The 22,709-nt window shown below is 37.3% G+C and overlaps 1 protein-coding gene across 1 annotated transcript in view; it reads right to left on the bottom strand.

Annotated features, from left to right (window-relative positions):
• Positions 1-22,709, bottom strand: part of LOC306877167 (citramalyl-CoA lyase, mitochondrial-like) — a 68,351-nt gene that overhangs the window by 5,641 nt on the left and 40,001 nt on the right. The window contains exons 3-6 of the mRNA XM_079428733.1: positions 8,063-8,251; positions 2,448-2,549; positions 1,755-1,848; positions 1,361-1,528 (exon numbers count right to left, since the gene is read on the bottom strand). Of these exons, the coding sequence (XP_079284859.1) occupies positions 1,361-1,528; positions 1,755-1,848; positions 2,448-2,549; positions 8,063-8,251 (553 nt within the window). The remainder of the gene's footprint in view (positions 1-1,360; positions 1,529-1,754; positions 1,849-2,447; positions 2,550-8,062; positions 8,252-22,709) is intronic.

Raw genomic sequence — 22,709 nt, 5'->3', positions numbered from 1 at the left:
GTAATCTTTAGCATTGGAGTGCTGTGTTCTAGAGGAATGGCAGTGCTAGTGTATACAGAGATATGCTGGGAGAACAGTGTGTATTCTGCAAACAGCAATTACATATTCATTAGCGGAGGCTCAGAGGAGGGCTGTGTCTGGCTTCCCGTGGCCAGTTACCCACTCACCAGGACTCCACACACACACACACACACACACACACACACACACACGCACACGCACACGCATGTTGGTTTTTGTGGTTTATGGGGACTCTCCATAGGCGTAATGGTTTTTATACTGAACAAACTGTGAGTGCTATTGCCCTACACCAACCCTTAACTTAAACTTAGCCCTCACAGGAGACTTAAAAAAAAAAAACACCATTTAGTATGTTTTTTAAGCCTTTTGAATTACGGGGACATAGGCAGAGTCCTCATAAACCACCTTCATATTGTAATACCTCTGTCATACCCATGTCATTATACAAATTTGCGTCCTCATAAACCACATAAACATGCACACACATACACAAACATAAACACACGTTGCCTGGCTACAAACCCACACAGCGCTGAGCTGCGAACATACGTCTATCTTCCACAAACACACTTGTAAGTAATGGATACACATTCACACAGGCAAATAAAGAGACATGCACGCATGCGTACACTGATAAACACATGCCGGTAACTTTCTTTGAAGTTTCATATATGTAGTACATTATTAAAAGCTCAGATATTAAAATGAAATCATCTATGCAGTATAGACAGCATTAAAACAATTAACACAAATATAAAAACGAAGCCACAGTTTTGCAAATTTCACATAAAAATTCTTAATGACCACTATGTCAGCACTAAAAAGGTAAAACATGAGATGTAGAGGAACTCAAAGTTGAAGGGAGAGAATACTTAAAAAAATACACAAAAAACCTCACTAATCTCCAACCACAAATAAATATACACATACACACACAATTCATCAAATTTAATTATGATTATAATTTTTTTAAATAATTTATGAAATGTAATTAATATTTTACACAGATATTTGTGAGGAATTTTGCAGGTTAACTACAAATTGTGTTCCATCAATAGCATCTATAGCAAGTTGTCGCTTACCGCCTGTATTTAACCCAGAATATACCTTTAAGAAGGGAACATTATGATGTCAGTCTCTTCAGCCAATCGTTTGTTCTCTTACATGTTTTACTTGTGCAACGATTTATGCTAGTATATGCTCTATATGCAAGTGCATGCTTTTCATTGACATCCTAATCATGCGAGTCCAAAATAGCATTTTGTTGGAAGATCAGGCCAGTATGTCATACAGTAAGTGAACAGAAAAGAAAACATATGTGATTTAGCAGTCAGCGTACCAGTGAAGCCCATAAGCGCGCCCTCTCTGGCCTGCTGCCTCAGTCCTTCCACATCCTGATAGTCGATGTAAACAAGATCGATCGCCTGGAGACCGAATGCTTTGGTGGTGACCACCACTTTCTGCCGGGCATACAGGAGTTCTTTAGCATCTTTAGTGCGTGTGGCTCCTGCAGATTAAACAGAGATCCATTAAAAAAATTTATTAAACCCAAGCATCATATATGAGATAACAATGTGCAGTCTGAAGGAATATTAATGATATATTATCATAAAAATGCATCTTTTTCAACAGTTAATTAAAAGAAATGGTATTATTTGTGGTACTGTCATTCAACAAATAAGTGAACAAAGAAGAATAAAGGTATTAAATAGTGAAATAAAAAGATAGCAGACCTATGCTGGCACAGAAGTCATCTGACCCGAAGACAACTCCATCATGATGAAGACCTGCCTTTGGCCCAAGATCTCGAAGTGCTTCACACACTGCCTTCAAGAGAAAGAGAAAATGAAGAGCTGTGTGGAGTGTGTGTGTGTGTGCGCACTTTGGCACTCAATCAAGTCACCCAGTCAGACGACTCTAATTTTCCCCAAAACTCCCTTAATCGCTGTCCATGTCTCTGTTCTTTATATTGTGTTTAGAAATGGAACTATATTAGATATTTAAAAAGACACACACACACACACACACACACACAATTAATGGCCCATCTCTCTCCGTGGATGGGGAAATCTAGAAATCTGTGAAGACCGTCCAAGGCTGTAACTAACCCCAGAACCAGGACTAGTGAGAGACAGTCTGGAATGTGATATGACCGTGTCAGGCACAGAGCAGATGGAATTTCTTGAATGCTTTTGTTGAGTTCCAAATTAATTTCACTTCTTGCTGTGACTCTGCAATATTTCCCTGTCTTGGATTCCGTCTAGCCAGCACAACAGAGGGTTTGGGGGAGGGGGAAAGAAAAATAAATCAAAAGAAAAAAGGAGCTGCATATTTTATAAGAGGATAAAAACCATGACTGTGGCCATTTTCTCCCTGATGGGGGCAATTTTGTATTTTCTAATTAAAATTATAAAGTTGTTATTTACCTTAAAATTCAGCAGACCCACAGCAGTTTCCACAAAGGTGACCAAGCGGATGGGTTCCTCGAGCTCTCTGCCTTTTAAGTATCGCTGAAACCTGTCAACAAACTGAAATGGACACACACACACAGTCAAAAACAACACTTCAAATCTCATTTAAAGAGACGACATTACTCAAACGCCATGCCTAATTAAATAGAAAATCTTCTGACTCAGGGTTTTGGAGAAAGAAGAAGAAGAAGAAAGAAATATTGCTTCAAAAACTTGACAGGATTCACACAGTCTTTGGACAACTCCTGTTTCACAGGGGCCCTCGAGATATACTACAGGTTCCTGTCTGAATTTACAAAGAAAGAAGCGCTGAATATGAAAAGAGAAAGGATGAGATTTGAGCTGTCTGGGAGCACATTTCATTTCAGTTTTATGCAGAGCCTCGGCTTCCCCCGGTGGACAAACTTGTGAGACTTGCGACGTGTGATACGACACTTCTCCACGCTATTCATTTTCCTGCTAATATTTGAGCTTACCTAAGAAGGCTTTAAAATGAAGTTTGGTGCTTTGAAGACCAAAGCATTCCGATTTTTTCCAACAGACCAGTTCACAGCTAGCCGTGGACTGCCAGTGGGGTTGCCCAAATTCCAAAATCTATCATCTGGAAACACACAAAAGCTCCCTCTGTCAGATATTTTCTTTTAAAGCCTGTACAAAAAAATAAAAGGAGGGGGGAAGGGAAGGGAAAAAAAAAAAAAAAAAAAAAAAAGTGAAAAGCAGAAAAGTGTAATTCCCTGTCCCCCCATTCAGTCTCTCTTTCACACATCGGGGACAGCAGATTAAAATAACCTCAGGTACGTCAAGGCTAGTTTTCCAAATAAAGGCTAAAATATCCCACACACACTTGTTTTATTAGCTCAAAGAATATGCCTTCATTGAGGGATTTTTTTCTAATAGGGGAATTTTAATCATCTCCCCATTCAATCTCAGTAGGATAAATCATATCTGAAAGATTTGCATAAATATAAACCATCAAAGACTTTTCATCTTCAAAGGGGTTTTCAAGACCCAATAAGCTTTGTACTGTAATCATCTGAGGTCACAACCCTGCAGGAGTAATGCTGCTATGGCAACATAAAAACGCCAACAGCTTAGCATAATATTCCCCTCGAAAGGAGAAAAGGGAGGGAGAGGGAAGGGCTTGTTTGGCGGCCCTTCCGTTTCCTCACCGTCTCTTTTATCAGACGCCACACTGCCCTCTCCGACGGCCCTGGATTTGTGCACAAAAAATAGCCACTCGGCAGCAAAATTAAGCGTTTATGTAGCCCTCAATCAAATGAAGAGACCATTAGCACGTTTAGCACGTTGGCAAGTGACAACAAATTACAGGTGTGCTTTTGCTGCGTTGAAGTTTCAATATTTACACAGTCTCGGAGGGTATTCGACATTGAACCACACTTACGCAAACGCTAATACCGCTCTCAGGTGACAAGCTTTTCCGGCCCCTATAGGCTGCTTGTAAAAACCCACACTTCACAACACAAGTGCAAACCATCCACCATGATCCGGATGGGAACGGGGCAGGGATTTTGGGGCGAGGGAGCCACTAGAGCGAAAAAGGCGGCAAGTGGATAAGTTTCAATTAATTCTCTTCAAAAGAGAGCCAGATTAAATGTTTCCGGCCTGCTGAAGTGCTCATTTCACCGTGTAGTGGTGAAGGGGGGGGAATTAGGAGCGGACGGGGAGGGACGGGACTCGAGCTGGTTCCTTTCAGGACTCAGTAGTGTGGCGGCTAAAGAATGTGCACAGCTCCGAATCTGTGGGAGAATTGTCTGCAGACAAAAGGAGGAGGGGGGAAGAGTTACGCCTGTTATAGTCCAATAAGCCTTGTCAGTCAAACAAGCACACAGAGAGAGGATAGAAAGGGAGAGTAGAAGATTTTCACACAAAAGGAAACAAGTAAGTCCATCTTTTAGCAACAAATCAGTCTGGAGGTTCCTCTGCTCATCTACGTGAAAAAAGGAAGAAAATAAACAACAGAGGGATTTAGGGGCGGCTGCCGGGACGAGAAGAAGAGAAGGAGGAGAGAGAGATAATCAGGCTTGTAGTGGTACGACTTTGTGTTGTGTGTTGGATTAGACACTCACTGACTGCTCATCACGGACACAAACACACAAGGGAAAAAAGATATTTAATGCTACACAATAGCATTTGATAGCTGGTGATTATTTTATGGTATAAACATTTATTTTTAAAGTAGCACTCAGTTTTTATTATAAAAAGCTTGATTAATGTCTTGATGCTCCTTTTATTCCACAGTAAAACATGTAAGAACACCACTGAATTAGCTAGTAAATACGAAAAATACTCATTTAGGCATCAAAACGCTGCTGTTTTCAATTGTTTATTTCGTATTTAGTTTATTTATTTGACTTGACTTGCAAATTACTTAAATGTTCAGTTTTCCAATAGTTACTATTAGTATCCACAGTCTCAGCACTAAAATTGGTAAAAGGTGACTGAATAACAGCAAATAGAATTACAAAAATAATAAATTAATTTTTTAATGAAACAGGTTTGTCTGCCAAACAGGTGGTCCCGCTCTCAAATCATGTCATTGGTTGAGTAAATGATGCCATGTCAGGCTGCAAAGAAACAGACCTGGCACAGAAGCACACTCCTTTTGAGAAGAAATAACCTGCAAATGACTTAATTACAGATTTGTACTTTTTAAGGATAGTTGTCAAGAATACTGAGATACCAAAAATATATTGTAGCAACAAAAACTGCAGTAACTACAGCATTTTTACAGAAGCTATGTGACCACGGTCAGTTTTGGTAAGGATTCTGTATAACCAAGTGTGACAACATATCCAAACTGTCCAATGATCAGAGCTGTTAGAGACAGCAAAAAGGAGAAAAAGAGAAAGAGAAACACCCTCTCCTTTCATGTTTGTCTCACGCCACTTTCAAAGCAGTGGGCCCATGTCAGGTCAGTGCTACATGACTTCCTCTCTGCTCACAATCTCCCGTATCCTGCTGCGGCTATGAGCTCGACCGTGTGCAAAGCATGTGGAGAGCATGTTCTAACCCCCACCACATATGTGTGCACTTTTTTAATGCATTCACACACACTGTATGATCCAATGTGACATATGTAGAGGTTGTATTGATTTTTGAGTGGGTAGTGAATGGCTGATGGTGTATGTAATTTTACTCTGAAAATGGGTTTATTTTTACTTGTGGGATGAGAGCGGTTTCCGAAACCAGCAGTATGCAACAATAATTTCTCAGTTTTATTTATACATATATACATACATATATACATATACACACATGAAGAGTTCATTTGCAAAAACAGATAACTCCGTTTTAACAATTCTCAAAAATCTGTTTTTTTCATTAATTCCTTCATATATATATATATATATATATATATATATATATATATATATATATATATATATATATATATATACACACACATTTTTTACATATACTATATGTTTTTTATGGACTACGTTTATATTTTTATAAAACGACGCCAAATATTTTTGAGATAACAAATCCATAAATTCAAAAGAAAGCAAAGGACAAAATGGAAGTGAACAAGAATTAGAGACAAAAATATGAACACCTGTCAGCAATTAAAATGGGAAGAAACATCGAGCGGCCCGGGAAATATATGAGCACTAATTAAAACCACTAGTTAAAAACTTCCTGCTTATAGTCTAAACTAACTGTGCGCAACAGACTAGGGGCCCCCTCCATCTCTCAGCTTCCCTCCCTTCATCTACCTAGTTAAGACATTGTGGCTTCTTTCAGGTCTTTTCAGTGGTCATGCGGAGTAGCTGAATACTGCAGATTTGAGCTGGGTTGGCTGGTTGGGGGAAATGAGCTGGAGGGATTTGGGGGCTGTGTATTGGCTATGCTGGGGGCCACCTGGCAGAGGAAGCCCTGCTTTGATGGACGAACACGCACGCACACACACACGGAGGTGATCAGGAAGAAAGCGTGTTTTGTGGCTTTCAGTCCATGTCTGCAAGCTTTGAGACCATCTGTAATGTCACTGACTGACTGACCATCTGATAATGAGATCTATACGAGTGGTTAAAGTGTCCACCTACTTTGATTTTAAAATCTGAACGATGTCAAACCTCCATAAACCCAAGTATAGGTCTATTGAAGAGGCCCTGTGTTTCCAGGGTAAAGTAGCACTTTGTGACATCTGCTGAGCTGATGCCAAGATATACAGCCCCATTTCTCCCCGGGCCTGACTACAGTCCTCTGTACAGACTAATAGAAAAGATTGTTATTATTGCTTTGAAAAGACCTGTGGTTTCATCTTACCCTTTGAGTTCAGAGGGTGTTGTGTTCTTTACAAATGATGGAAAATGCAAGAGCACACTCGAGGTATTTTTAGTTCCTCATTTTTCACATTAAACGGGGCATAGACTTCAATTTGTGGAATGAAATTATCATGAATGTCACATTACCTATAATCTGACCATTAATAATATGGAAACATATGACTCCTCAATGCACAATTCAATATTTGCTAATGTATTGATCAAATTTGGGGAAAAACACTACTGTTCAAGGCTGAAAGAAGTCTCTTATGCTCACCAAGGCTGCATTTGTTTGATCAAAAATACAGTAAAAACAGGATTATTATGAAAGTTTGGAAACACTTTACTCAAAGCCTTTATGTATAATGCATTATAAAGGGTTATTAACGCAAGGGTATAATGCATTGGGATTATTCATAATGTGCGTTGTAAAACATTGTATCTTGGCGTAAATAATTATTACATTTACAAGTGTTATAATGTAATAACTGTGGTTACAATTATTCATGAGATTGTACAATGCATTAAAAGGTACATTACAAGGCATAATTAATGCAGTAAAAAAAGGCTTTCAGTAAAGTGTTACCAAAAGTGTGTTACATTTTAAAATTAGTTTTTAAATTAGGGCCTGTTTACACCTGGTCATTTCATGCGTTTTTGCCAATTGGATATCTATCTGATTAGTTAAACGTTTCCATTTTCCCTTGGCCACATATAGTTAATAAATAATTTATTTCTGTGATGGCAATGCTGAATTTTCTAATAGGTTAAAATCATTCTAATAGGCCAACTTGCTTCTCAAAAACTCTTTCTAATTATCATATATCAGTGTTGGAAAAAAAATTTTTTTTTCAGAATGTTTTATAAAGGTCAAAAGAACTGCGTTTATTTTAATTTTTTTGCAACATTATATATGTATAATATATACTTTACTATCACTTAATTTAATGTATCCTTGGGGAATAAAAAGATTAATTTCTTTGTTAAAAATGTACACAATTTATTGAAAATTGATGCCTTTCAGAAAATATTGACTAAAATGTTGCTCTGTCATGGTTAATCATAGTTAAGTAAGACGTAGAAAAAAATGGGTTGAATGGACTTTATGGTGATTTTTAAATGTTTTTTAGTCACGGCTGCTCACTGTATAATTTCTCTGCATGGAAAAGTGAATTTTTCAAAGCATCTTTTGTATTCCAGAAATTGTAAATAATGACATAATGCTCTTTTTTAATGGCTAATGCTTTTTTAAAAATTTAAAAAGCTAAAAGAGTCACTCACCCACTGCACCTCTCCTGTGTCCTCCACCTTTGGCAGCATGAGAGCTGTGGGAACCACGTCTGCCAGCAGAATAACCTCCATGTCAGCTTCAGCCAGGCCGCTGAACACCGAGTTCACCCGCACACACTTCTCTGTACGCCCCAGATCCAGCTCAGCCAGCATCCTTGGGATGGTTTTCCGAGCTACATCCTGTCAAAAAAGAAAAAAAGAAATTTAATGTGCCATTGTGTCAAAAGTACTATCTTCACCACAGCTGCTATTAAAGAATGGAAATGTCCCAATGCATGCTCGACCACAAAATGAATGACTGACCCAACTGTTTATGCAGTATTCAGTGATGTAATAAACACATAATGCACTTGCAAAAGAACACTGAATGGATATGGTACACAATTCAGACTCTCTGTTTGACCATGAACACAGGCTTGTGGCTATCAAATGTGAAAAATGTGAATGAAAGTAGGTTAGACAGGGTTTATTATATGTTATTCTGCTACTGGACGATGAGTTGTGTTTACATGATTAATGGGCGGAAATACTATGCCACGTACGGAAAGCCACAAGCAATAAAAATGAAACATGGGACATATACGTTTGAACTGGGCATTGGTGCACTTGTAAAAAGATAAAAATGCATCAGTTTAGACGAGCGGACATTATGTGAATTTACAGGGGAAGTGGTGGTTGGCGCCTGGGATTACAGCGCGGACAAACATCTAGCGAGAGGGATCAACCACACTACAGCGGATTCACCAAAGGCCATAAAGTGAAAAGCCTTGCACACAACTCTTCCACACAAACATCACAGACACATGACCAAAGGAAGTGGAGGGAGGAAGAATCAAAGTTAAAGCCAAGTTCTAGGGCCTAACTGTGACAACAGCAGCACACGCCAGGAGATTCAAACCAGATGCAGCTCAATGCCGAGGTTTCCATTGGTCTGCACACATTACTATATCCAAAGGGAAATGTGGTCTCAGTTAAGCAGGAGGAGGAAACAGTAGCTCAGGAGTTGTCAGGTTAGATCAGAGGAGGGATGAGAAAGGCCAAGAGAAAGAGAGGAGGGGGGGCCAAGGCACAGGGGTTAATTTAACTTGAATGAGGAACTCCTTGGCCTAGGTCATCTTCACACCATCCACCATCACCTCTACCCAAAAACTGTTGAACCTTAGCCCAGACCATAATGGCCATAAACAGGGCATTTACATCAACTTTAGAGATAATGAATAAAAGGAAAGAAAGAATGAATGAATAAATAAATAAGTAGTTGAGTAATAATAATAATAATAATAACAACATGTTATATTTATTATAACATTATTGTTATTGTTATTATTATTATCCTTATTATTATTATTATTTAGTCATAAAATGTATTATATGTTATGGTCTGGCCTAAGGTTCATCAGCTTTTTTATTTTATTAATATATTTGTTTAATAATAATAATAATAATAATAATAAGTTAATGTTTTTATTATTACAATATTATTATTATTTATTATTGTTATTAAAATATTAATACAATTAATAACGGAGTGTCTTATTTAAATTAAGTGCAAATAGCCCGCCTTGTTGGCAAAGGCTATTTACACTAACTCCGCTCATTAACGTGTGATTGGGTTAGTCAACACTGAAAAAAGACGCTTGTTCAACATCAGTTTCAGTGTCGTAGATGGTAAAACACATGCCTTTTGAAGCGATCGACACGAGTTCGAGCCCGCCTTTTTCAAATCGCATCAGAAATAATCAAAAAGTTAAAAATAAAAGTATCGGGTAGGGTTAGGGCAGGTGTAGGGAGGGCTTTATTGCCCCAATGAGGTGGCATCCATTTAATAATTTGAATTAAAACTATAATTTACACTCAATACGTTATTATTGCGTACTGTTTTATAATGTACTACAATACTGAGGTGCAGATAATTGCCACTATTTGCAATAAGTAGTATAAATAGCAGAAAATCTTGCTATTTTAACAGTGTATATAACTATTTGCACTTAGTGTAAATAGCATATAGTTAAAAATACTGCTATTTTCACTGGGTGCAAATAGAATCCATCGCTATTTGCACTTAGTGTAAATAGTATCTATCGTTAAAAAAATATGCTATTTGCACAGTGTAAATAGCATCTATTTGTGCAAATAGCCACTGCCAATTAATAATCTTATAAGGCATGCTACATTTTATCTTAATAGTCATCCAGGTATTACTGTGTCAAAAAGCATATAGAAAACAACAAGAAAAGAAGGTTCTGCATGTCAGCTAACAGAAACTTAAAACCATCAGTATTGGTCATGAAAAGTCAAAGATGGTAAATCTCTAGTCTAAATCTGTAACCTTCTTTTAAATGGAGTCTAGACTATAAAACCTTCCTTTTGAACTGGTAATCACAACCGTTCTGGATTCACATTCCCTCAATCTAGAGCTAAAATAACAACGTTATCAACCATTTTTATAACAAAACTGAATGTGTTCACAAGCTCAAAGCTGTGAAATCTTCTATATATAACATCCGAAGCGTAGCAGATATACTAGCAAAACAGATTAAAACCAACACACAGTCTAGAAATTCATGTCTAAACTAACATTGTGGTCCTCAATTTACAGTTTATGGTAAGAATTGCTGAATTGCAAACTGAACACAAAGGGATCCTCAAAAGGAAGTCATGTGTACGCTTAGCCTATAATATATTTGGAGATCACAGTGGTAATATTAGGAGGGCCGACAGGTTTATGAAGCCATAACTCAGTATTCGTAAAGCTGTTGCATGGTGGATCCAGTTTGAGTCCTCCAGTATAATCCAAGACTGATCCAGTGTCTTAAACACTGGTGAACCAATGTGCTTAGCATGGCTGATATCACGTTCACTCTCGAACAAAAACATGAGGCTTTGAGTAACAAATCAACATCAAAAAGCTCCTATATCAAGTCAAAAGACAACAGCGTAGCTAGAAATGGACCAATCAGAATGAAATAACGGCTGTATTGTGTAATGTTATATCAAACCTCATGTCACACGATTCTCTGCTTTTTATCACTACATTTTGCTTTGAACTGATATTCCCGACAGCAAAACATTTGAATTTCTATCAGTGGGAAGGGCTCGCTAACTCATCTCCCCTCACAGTAAATTTACAGAAAGAACATTCTCGAGATGATCTCGGGCTCCTGAGGGGCTCCAGTCATTCAGAGCAGGAATAAAAGTACTTTGAAAGCTGAAATGTTTTACATTAATGGAAACCCGTCCAACTAGTTGCTTCAAAAGACCCTTCCCCAATCACCCAGCATCCCACAGAGTGACCAGGAGAATCGCAGGTTTGAGGGATCTTTGATTCTTTCCATCAAGCCCATCATTAAAGTTCAACACAGTATCATGACAGCACGTCCACAAAACACTCAAAACAAAGGACAGACTTTGTAGATGCTGACTTCTCATTTAAAAAAAGGCCAGGTCTTTTGCATATTTAGAGAATTTGGACTCCAGCTGTGCGATATGCCAAGAAATGGATCTGCGTTTGGATTATTCAGTGTCTAAATCAAAGCGCAGGAAAAATGGGTGGTTTGTATGACATTTGAAATGTATAATGATTTCTTATACATTTGCATTATTAAAAATGCAAGGAATGTGAGAGGGAGGGACACAAATAAACTAAATTTGATCTGCTTCCATTTAACGTTTCTCATTCTTTTAATTGTTATTTGTTCATCCCAGCTTCTTGCAACAGACTGTGACATTTTATAAAATTTTTCCAAAATGAGCTGTAACTAAATTAGAGATGGTGGCTTTGATTCCCTAGATGTGTAATCTAAGTAAACAATGTCTCATGGACAGGGTCTGACAGGTGACACACTGGGCATATGGAGCTCTATTCCAGATGAATGACTAACAGATCCAGTATCTGATTCTGCATTTGTCCGGTTCCGCATGAGAGGGAAGCCTGTCCCTCAAGGCTCGCCGCTAGATTCTCTCGAAAACCACCACTTCTCCTCACACTGTGAGGCTGAAGAATGATCTGTTACAACTTCTGAGTGCTGCTCGGGCTCTGCCAATCAAAACATACGGCTGTAATTCGATAATGAGAGAGGGACAATATGTGCTTTTCTTCAAAACTCAGCGATTTTGGTGATATGTTGTGCCGTATTGGACTCCCAGAATTAAGATGATAGAGAGGTTACGGTAATGGAGCGTTCAGATGGGACCTCAGGCCACATTCTACATCTGCCGTCTACAGTTACTGTTTGCCATTTATTTCAGTTTTCAAAGTACTTGAAATATCTGTTAACATAACCGGGCTTTAAGCAACACAATCTACACATTTGATAGCTGTGCCAGTGAAAACTTCAACCTAAACAAATAATTCTTAATGTGACAACAGTGTAGCCTTTTGATGCAGGCTGCATGTGAGAGTCTCTTCTGCTACTGAAATGCTGAAGGAAAAACATCTAAGCCTGTGATGCGAGTGGGAACAGAAGGATCTCTGTGCCTCTAGGGAAATGACTGAGCTCATTTTCTCAGGGTTTTGTACTGTATCATAGTTTTATAGGTAGCAACTCTTGAGAGAATTGGTTTATTCAAAGATAAACAAAAAACACTAAATATTGCAAAGTAAAGATCTTTGTAACTTTTCCAAGCGGATTATGATTGTATAAGTGTTTTTATATAATGTTGGTTGCTTATAATGTTGGTTAACTGAATGAGGTCAAACTTAATATTATATAAGTGGTTTTATTTTCCTTTTAAAATTATATTATATTGGAATTTTCACAACCTTATTATCAAAGTTTTGCACAATCTTAAAGCAATATACATTAAATAAACAAAATTAAATGTACTAAAATGATAAACAACAAAAGTTTGACAAAGGCAGTGAACACTATATAAAGGGCTGGACCTGTTGTTTTTGTTAATAAAATAAGATGGTAAAAAATATTCGTAATTCGGATTTATTTGAATTTGATGAAAGTTTATCTAACATTTCTAATACTTTTGAGAATATAAAGAACACGAAAAACAGGTAAGAGTAACATGAAACATTTTCTTATTCATCGAAAATGTGGTACAATCTGGATGAACCCAGATGTCTCACTGGCCATGTTCAGTAGATTTCAGACACCAAGGTGTTTTTTTTTAACCCAGTTTCTTCTAACAAGGGAGCAGATTATTTGCTAGGCTTTAAAAAGTGACATTACATGGAGTACATGGGGTACAAGGAGTGTTGGAAGTAACTGACTTTCAATTTTCTGGCCATTAGAGCTGTTCACACCTGCTGCCAGAGTGTTATAAAGTCACCTTTCCATGTCAAATGTACCATGTGAAGCATGGGAGAACTTATAATAATAGAATAATAACAATAATAATTACAACAACAATATGCTATTGGATACAATGAATCACAGAGGGGTTATAATATAACTACAAACTATAACTAAAACGTATTTCAGATAGTAGCCAATACATTATTTCTTTTCATTTAGTTTAACAATGTATTAAATAACTGATTTTTTTTATATATATAACCTTAACTAAAACTAAAATGAAAATTATAGTAATACAAAAAAATAATAGTATTAGTATTAGATAATAGTTTTCAACTACAGCATGCGTGAAAATCCAGCAATAAATCGTAATTAAAAAGCTGGAAAATTTTATCAGCTGGATAATTTGTCAGTTATGATTTATACAATTTAGCATTAATCCAACACAAACCATGAGACCGTTACCAAGTCACATAATGTCAAGCAAAAAAAGAAAAAAAAAGGCACTACTGTTACTACTACTAATAAATAGCTGATTTGCACTATTAGATTAAAATAAGATAACATGATCTGTATTGAGTTAGATAAAGGTCTTAAATTATCCCTTTGCAATGTAATAGGTAGTGTTTCCTGCTGTATAATAGATCCTACATAAATCAAGTTGACACATAGTCTTTGTTATAGGTAATCTTGTTGAATCAAATTTATAATGAAGCCTATCTCCAATCATGTGTTATTATTCTGCTCAGAGCACATGTATCCATTCATCCAGAATGAAGCCATTACAAATCAACCGGTCTTTAACACCTCTCATAAACATTCATCATACTGTGAGACAGAGAAATCCCCCCCAGATCAAGTAGATATCACTAACACACAGCAAACTCTTTTCACATATCTCATGACTTATCTTAGCTGTATGCATCAGGCATAACATACGAGTGTCTGGTTGCATATAATGCAGCAGCTATGTTTGGCATGCATCCTTTTCCCAGTGACAACGTGAAGACAGATCTCCATGTTATAGCTGCAAATTATGAGAGATACAATGAGATACTGTGGCTTGCGCTGGCCTTCTCTGGTTCCTTCCACAGGATTCACAGAAGACAGATGTGTGTCATTAGTCTTTACACATCATGAACATTAAAATTACAGGAAGAGTTTACCCTCCGTGGTTCTCATTTCTCATTTGCGCTTGTGCTTATTCACTCCTGGGACCTCAAGACACGGCAATGACATAAAACTGCATTGTTTGTCACATCTTGTGGCAATACATTATATTTTGTTCCTCACACAAAACTAAAGCATGGTTTTTATGTCACTTTTATAGTGCTTATTTTACCTCTCTGAAATTTGACAGTTCTTTCATCTCCTTTTGTTGTATGCCAAAATACAGCCCAAACATTATAAAACAAAATCTCCTTTTGAGTTCCACTGAAGAAAGTTAGTCACACAGTATTTTATAAGAACACAAGAGTGAGTAAATGATGAGAAAATTCTCATTTGTGGGAGAATTACCTCTTTAAAGTGAACTGGAAAAAAACAAGTGCTCACTAGATCTCAGATTTCACACACCAGATCTTACAAAAACATGCAGATGTCCAATCTATAGTGTCATAATATTTACATAAAAAAGCAAAGATGATGTCAGAACTGATGGTTGAAGAAATCTTTCAATCTGCTCCTCAATCATCATCTCTCTCATTCAGTTCCATGCAATCGGGACCACCCTTCTTTACTAACCCCTCAATAAACTTTACCCTAGTATGACTACACCGTGCACACAGCTCCTATGACAAATGTATGACATACACACATGCCACAGGGTTGACTGGCAGGCAGTTTCTGGCAGCACACAGGCTATCAGAGTTCACTAATGCTGGGGATCCATTTTCTGTGTGAATGCCGCAGACCGCCGTTTGTTTCTCTTGGCAGTAGAGCACCCTGCGTTCCTTTGGAACGTTCCTCAGCTGCACTTTGATGAGAGCCCTCTCTACTTGAAGGAATAGTTCATCCAAAAATATGCATTCTGTAATCATTTACTCACCCTCATGTCATTCAAAATCTGCATGATGTTCCTTCTTATGTGGAACACAAAAAGAGATGTTTAGCAGAATGTACAAGCTATTCCTTTTCATAAAACAAAACTAGACTTGCCGAGGTCCAAAAATAAAAAGAGCTCAATAACATACAGGAATGTTTATTTTAGTGAAAATTCTAATATGCACATTTTCAAATGTGGCACATTAAGTGATTAAATCTGTGCCTTTTCCTCACATAAAGCATGCTCATATATTTTGGAGCTTGCTATTTGTGGTCGTCATTCACTTTCACAGTATGGAAAATAGCAGCGTGAACATTTTGCTAAATGTCTCCTTTTGTGTTTCACAGAAGAAAGGAAGTCTTACAGGTTTGTATGACATGAGGATAAGTAAATGCTGACATTTGATCACATCAAAAGCCGCCCATGAGCACCAGGACATCTTTCTTAAGCAACCTCCCAGCTCAAATGAGCTCAAAGGCTAAATTTGATTATTTTGCAGTATTTGAGATGTGGACTTCACTAACCCTCACTAAATCTACAATATTGCAATGCATTGTGGCACTCCCTATTTGAACCGACCCAGTGAGAGTGTGGCGGATGAAATCTTAGATTACTTCAGAATGCCGGCATTGCATTTTAAGCTTCTATATCAGATAACAGTTGGTTGCATAGATTATGGTAAATTAGGAATGTTGACAGGAAGCCAAAGTATTACACTTTCAAATGAGCTCAGACTGAAATTCAAGACTACAATAGTGTATTACTAAGCCAGTCCTGACAAACAGAAAATGCACACTGTACTTGTGAATGTATACTAGAGAAAAATATAACAGAAACGTTCTCACAGAGGGAGCCACTGCTACGGAACTTTACTGCAAGTCACAGCTGATATATGAACTGCTGATTGCATATATGTTAAAATATAAGCCATGTGAGACTTTTCTTTTCCCAAATCATTTCATCTACTGCCACCACCAGGGCTGATAAAGAAAAGACCAAATGGCACAATATAGACACAAGACAGTCTGCTGTGACACAGTCAAAACATTTGAGCTCTTAGAAATCACATACTTACAGTCAATCAATATATTTGTGTTATTAACTCTGAGCTTGATTTACACTACTGTTTAAATATTTGGGGATGGTATGATTTAAGATTTTTGAAAGTCTGTTTATGTGCACCAATGCTGCATTTATTTGATCAAAAATACAAAGAACTGTAATATTATGAAATATTATTACAATTAAAAATTACCATATTCTTTTTGGATACATTCTAAATGTAAATTATTTATATGATGGCAAAGCTAAATTTTCAGCAGCCATTAATCCAGTCTTCAGTGTAGCACCAAAATCTTCAGATAGCATCCTAATATGCTGGTCTGGTGCTCAGTAAACACATTGTTGTTGTTATTATTAATATTAATATTGAAAAAAGTTTTCTGCCTCCTGGCAGGATTTGTTGATGAATAGAAAGTTCAAAAGTGATAGAAATAGAAAACCTCTGTAACATTATAAATGCCTTTACTGTCACTTTTGATCAAAAAATTATTTTACTGATCCCAAACTTTTGAACAGTTTATCTGTTCACATTTAATATTCACCTTAATCAAGATTAAAACAAATAATACAATTTAAAAAAACACACAAAAAAATCCTTGTTTTTCAGTCCACTCCTTCAAAGAACTCAAAATTATTAAATTATAAAATTGGTTAAACATTTAAAATGTTATACATATAAAATTGTTTTAATAAATAGCTACAAATTGGTTAACAACATTTTAGTAGCAGCTTATAACGTAGCTAATTTTTTCAAATGTAGCTTGACTGTAGGTTAAACGGTAACACTTTACAATAAGGTTCATTAGTTAACATGAACTAAGATCGAACAATACTTCTACAGCATTTATTAATCTCAATGTTAATTTCTGCATTTACTAATGCATTATTCAAATCTTTTTAAAATATTTAATAAAAAAATAGTAAAGTTGTGCTTGTTAACATTAGTTAACGCACTGTGAATTAACATCAACTAACAATGAATGACTGCATTTTTATTAACTAACTTTAAAGTTTAATAAATACTGTAATAAATGTGTTGATCATTGTTCGCTCATGTTAGTTAATACATTAACGAATGTTAACAAATGACACCTTATTGTAAAGTGTTACCGATTAAATATTTGAAACCAAGCTATTATTTAAAGCAGCGTCTCAAAAAACTTGAGATCTGGATCTTACAAAGCATCAAAATCAGCATCAATCTCCATGAGACTGGGCAGAACCAGTGAACCTGTTGCTTAGCAAGATGCTTTGCACTAGCTCTACTGAATAAGGAGAAAGAGGTAGGAGTGTAGAGACAGTAAGAACAAGAGGGAGAGTAAGGTTAAAAAATAAATAAATAATAAAAACAAAATTATATATATTATATATAAAAAAAAAAAAGAGAGCAGGGATAACTGTCATGATTCCAAGCATCAGCCGCCATCACCCGCAGGTGAGTGCATCAGATAACACAAATGCCAATGCCAGTGACACTGCACCTCAGCAAAAGCAACAAGGGCACACACACACACACACACACACACAAACATACAGACAGCCATCACAGCTCGAGTGTGCCCGTTAGCAGGGGGATTTATTCTCTACATACGGTGCCGGGTGGTTTGAGGGAGCTCGGAGCTGATCACAGAGGATCAGAAAACAACATCCGTCCACTTTCACACTTCAGTGGAAGAGGTGGCCCCTCCCGGCAGGGCTGCGTAGTCTTGCCATCTGGAGAATAAATCGAGTGTGAAGTACAGTATAGTTTGGGACCAAGCTCCGTGGCGGCAGCTCAGCAGTCAGTTCATTAGTTCCAAACTTCCAGGGATTGGAGCTGGGAGGGGGGCAGTGCGGAGTGAGACTGCCGCAGAGAGGGGGAGGCAGGCAGGGAAGAAGAGGGGAGAAAGGAGCCGTTGAGTGGAATGCCCCAAACTGAGCCGCAGTCTATAGGGCATCTCTGCCACAAAACACACAAATAAACAAACTCGCCCCCGGAGCGAAAAAATGACAGGTGTAGCCATCAGCCCCTGCTGGAGGAGAGAAAAGGACGACTTCCTACCCCTCCTTATCAGTAATGAGAGATATTTTTAAATACTAAGTGTGTGAGTGTGAGTTAAGCCTTGGTCCTGAGTGGAAGTGGCAGTCACTGAGTAGTCTGAACCGTCTGTCACATGGCACCAAGCGGGCAGGACAGGGTAAGAATTGGCACTGTTTTCTATGGGGAGGGGGTGCACAACAATGATGCTTATGGCACACAGACAAGATCCAATCATCAATTTAAAACAAAGAAACAATTCCACAAAGTAACCATACTTCAAAATGCATTCTGAGCCAATAATAATAATAATAATGAGCCATAATAATGGATCGGCGACAGGAGGTTACACACTGCACGACTTTACAATAGGAGGAATCGCAGACAACTCTGTCTGAAAATAATGCAAGACTACGCTGATATTGTACGTCCTCCCCAAACAAACAATAACAAAGATGACTTCCTTGTTAACAACATTTCTGCCAGGAAAATTTTATATACATCTAAGTACGTGAATGTGAAACCAACATATTGTGCATTTTATGAATTTATTTATTTATCTAAAAAAACCCTCAAAGTGATGAAAAATGTAAATTTTTACAATTATATTTATTTCACGTGCATTGGCGATTGTATCAGATCGTGTCTTTGATAATTTACACTGCGTGATGACATAATACAAAAGCGTCGCTGCCTGCCTGCCTCAGATGTCACTTCACCAGTCCGATCTAGACGCAGATGTCACAGAACATGCCACAGCCAAAGTGAGGTAACTTAATATTAAAACTCACGGGCATCAATCGCGGTGTCCGGTGGCTGTACAAAGTGGGAGCTCTTGTGGCAGGTGCATGACGTTTCGGTGCCATGGAACACACGCTATGTTACGGATTAAAAGAGAGGAATAAAATATAAATGTAAGGTGGTAAATAAGTGTAGAATTACGTGCATCACACGGCATGCAGAGTGATATGTGCAACGCACCTGCAACGCTTAGTGCTCATGACATGCGATCCATTATATATGGAAGCCTGTTTCCACCACTGAATAAAAAATAAAAAAAAGGTAATTGTGACTTTTTATCTCACAATTCTGACTTTTTTTCTCAGAATTGCGTGATATAAATTTACGATGGCATTTTAGTGCCGCGTAAAAAAATAATAAAAAAAAAATCTAAAATTACGAGATTAAAGTCGTAATATTTCGATAATAAAATTGAAATACTACGAGAATAAAATTGAAATTACAAGAATAAAGTCGAAATGTTTCGAGAAAAAAGATTATAGTTATAATATTTGGAGATAGGCTATTCTAGCCTTTTGTACATGCAAATGGCCCGCATTGGGAGCACCAGGAGATATTCCTAAATCTGAGTTTTCACGTCTTTCAAAGTCAGTTTTATAGCGAAATACAAACAATATGTAGGCTATATTGCAATAATGTGTTTGTTAAGTGGTATGTGAGTCAATCATCTTTCCGATTACAATAACAAACGACGAGACATTTGCATTATAAATTAGGTATTTTCATGCCTTATGGTGTTGCTTCACTTTTATATCTTGCTATAAACTTGAAATAAAGAGCAAAAATACATTTATAATTTGTATTTCGTTATAAAACTGACATAATTTTAATACTGAGCTGTGTGTAAAAGCAACAAAGCACAAAATTACAAATAATGAATGGAAAACGTTAAATATTATGTCCTCAGTTACAGTATTATACCATGAATAAACAGTTTGTGGATAATCACTTAATGTTTACAGCAGAAAAGACAACAATATAACTTATGTTAACAAATCTGAGTCCACTTCAACCTTTAGAACGTTTTATTGCTGTTTAATTAAACAGGCTATGTTTAATTAAAACAGGGTAGAGCATATCCACAAACTCATAGATAATAACCAAAACAATCCAAGGTTCTTATTTAGCACAGTGGCTAGATTAACAAATAAACAGACGCCACCCGATCTAAATATTCCCTCACAGTTTAATAGTAATGACTTTATGAATTTCTTTACTGATAAAATAGATAACATCAGAAATACAATATCAAATGTAGATTCTACTGCGTCTAGTATTTCAGCTTCATTCATCGCACCCAAAGAAAAACTGCAGTGCTTTACAACTATAAGACAGGAAGAGCTAAATAAACTTATCAGTGCATCTAAACCAACAACGTGTTTATTAGATCCTGTACCCACTAAACTACTGAAAGAGTTGTTACCTGTAGCAGAAGAACCGCTTCTCAATATTATTAACTCATCATTATCTTTAGGTCACGTCCCAAAACCATTCAAGGTGGCGGTTATTAAGCCTCTTATTAAGAAACCACAACTAGATTCAAATGAACTGGCAAATTACAGACCCATTTCAAATCTTCCGTTTATGTCAAAAATTTTAGAAAAAGTTGTGTCTACTCAATTATGCTCCTTTTTGCAAAAAAATGATCTCTATGAAGAACTTCAATCAGGTTTCAGGCCCAATCATAGTACAGAAACAGCACTTGTTAAAATTATGAATGACTTACTACTTGCTTCAGATCAAGGCTGCACCTCATTGCTAGTATTACTTGATCTTAGTGCTGCGTTCGACACTATAGACCATAATATACTCATAGATCGATTACAAAACTATATTGGTATTCAAGGGCAAGCTTTAAGATGGTTTAGATCCTACCTGTCCGATCGCTACCACTTTGTTCATTTAAATGGGGAGTCATCTCAATTATCACCAGTAAAGTATGGAGTACCACAAGGATCTGTCCTAGGTCCTCTGCTATTTTCAATTTACATGTTGCCCATTGGAAATATTATTAGAAAACACGGGATAAGTTTTCATTGCTATGCTGATGATACTCAATTATATATCTCAACAAGACCAGATGAAACTTCTCAACTAAGCTAATAGATTGTGTAAAAAGTGTAAAAGATTGGATGACCAATAATTTCCTACTACTAAATTCAGATAAGACAGAGATATTACTTATTGGACCAAAAAACAGTACACAGAATCTCGTGGATTATAATTTGCAACTAGACGGATGCACTGTTACGTCCTCTAAAGTAAAAAACCTGGGTGTTATTTTAGACAGCAACTTTTCATTTGAAAATCATATTTCCCATGTTACAAAAACAGCATTCTTCCATCTCAGGAACATTGCTAAGCTTAGAAGCATGCTACCTGTTTCTGATGCAGAAAAGCTAGTTCATGCATTCATGACCTCTAGACTGGACTATTGCAATGCACTGCTAGGTGGTTGTCCTGCATCTTCAATAAACAAGCTACAGATAGTCCAAAATGCAGCGGCTAGAGTTCTTTCCAGATCAAGAAAATATGATCATATTACTCCAATTTTACAGTCTCTGCACTGGCTTCCTATTCAGTTCCGTATCATTTACAAAATATTATTACTTGCCTATAAGGCCCTAAATGGTTTAGCACCTGCGTACCTAACTTGTCTTCTACCACGCTATAATCCAACCCGCTCTCTAAGGTCGCAAAACTCTGGACTTTTGGTAGTACCTAGGATAGCAAAGTCCACTAAAGGAGGTAGAGCTTTTTCACATTTGGCTCCCAAACTCTGGAATAGCCTTCCTGATAACGCTCGGGGTTCAGACACACTCTCTCTGTTTAAATCTAGATTAAAGACATCTCTTTAGCCAAGCATTCACATAATGCATTTTATAATCTTGTACTGCAGTTATATCTGATCAGACGTACATTATTATTATTCCTTAGCTTGGGTTGAACAATTTATTTTTGCTTAGATGGAACAGCAGCTATGCTAATCATGTCTCTGCTTGTCTCTCCGTTTCTGCCACGGGATTAACATCCCGTGGTAGCTAGGAATTACAGAACTTCAGTCTGGATCCAACCATTACATGATCTGAGATGACCGAACACCTGAGATGGAGGATCAGCGCCGGGAGATGACGTATGTGCCCCTGATCGTAGGCAGAGGCCAGACACTTGGATGAACGCCAGAGACAGATCCCCATTGAGGACCCCACCACTTAGACAGCCATCGGAAAAGTCCACTGGCACCAGCTGAGCCCATTCAATCTGACTTGCTGTAGTTTGGAACTGAACTGCTGGTTTGTTTGGCCAGAGGAGAATTGGCCCCCCCGACTGAGCCTGGTTTCTCCCAAGGTTTTTTCTCCATTCTGTCACCGATGGAGTTTTGGTTCCTTGCCGCTGTCACCTCTGGCTTGCTTAGTTGGGGACGCTTCATTTCCAGTGATATCGTCGACCTGATTGCAAGACACT

This window comes from Barbus barbus, assembly GCF_936440315.1.
Source record: "Barbus barbus genome assembly, chromosome: 11".
Taxonomy (NCBI): Eukaryota; Metazoa; Chordata; class Actinopteri; order Cypriniformes; family Cyprinidae; genus Barbus; species Barbus barbus.
Note: the sequence above shows the minus strand (reverse complement) of the source record. Positions and strands in the feature narration are given on the sequence as shown.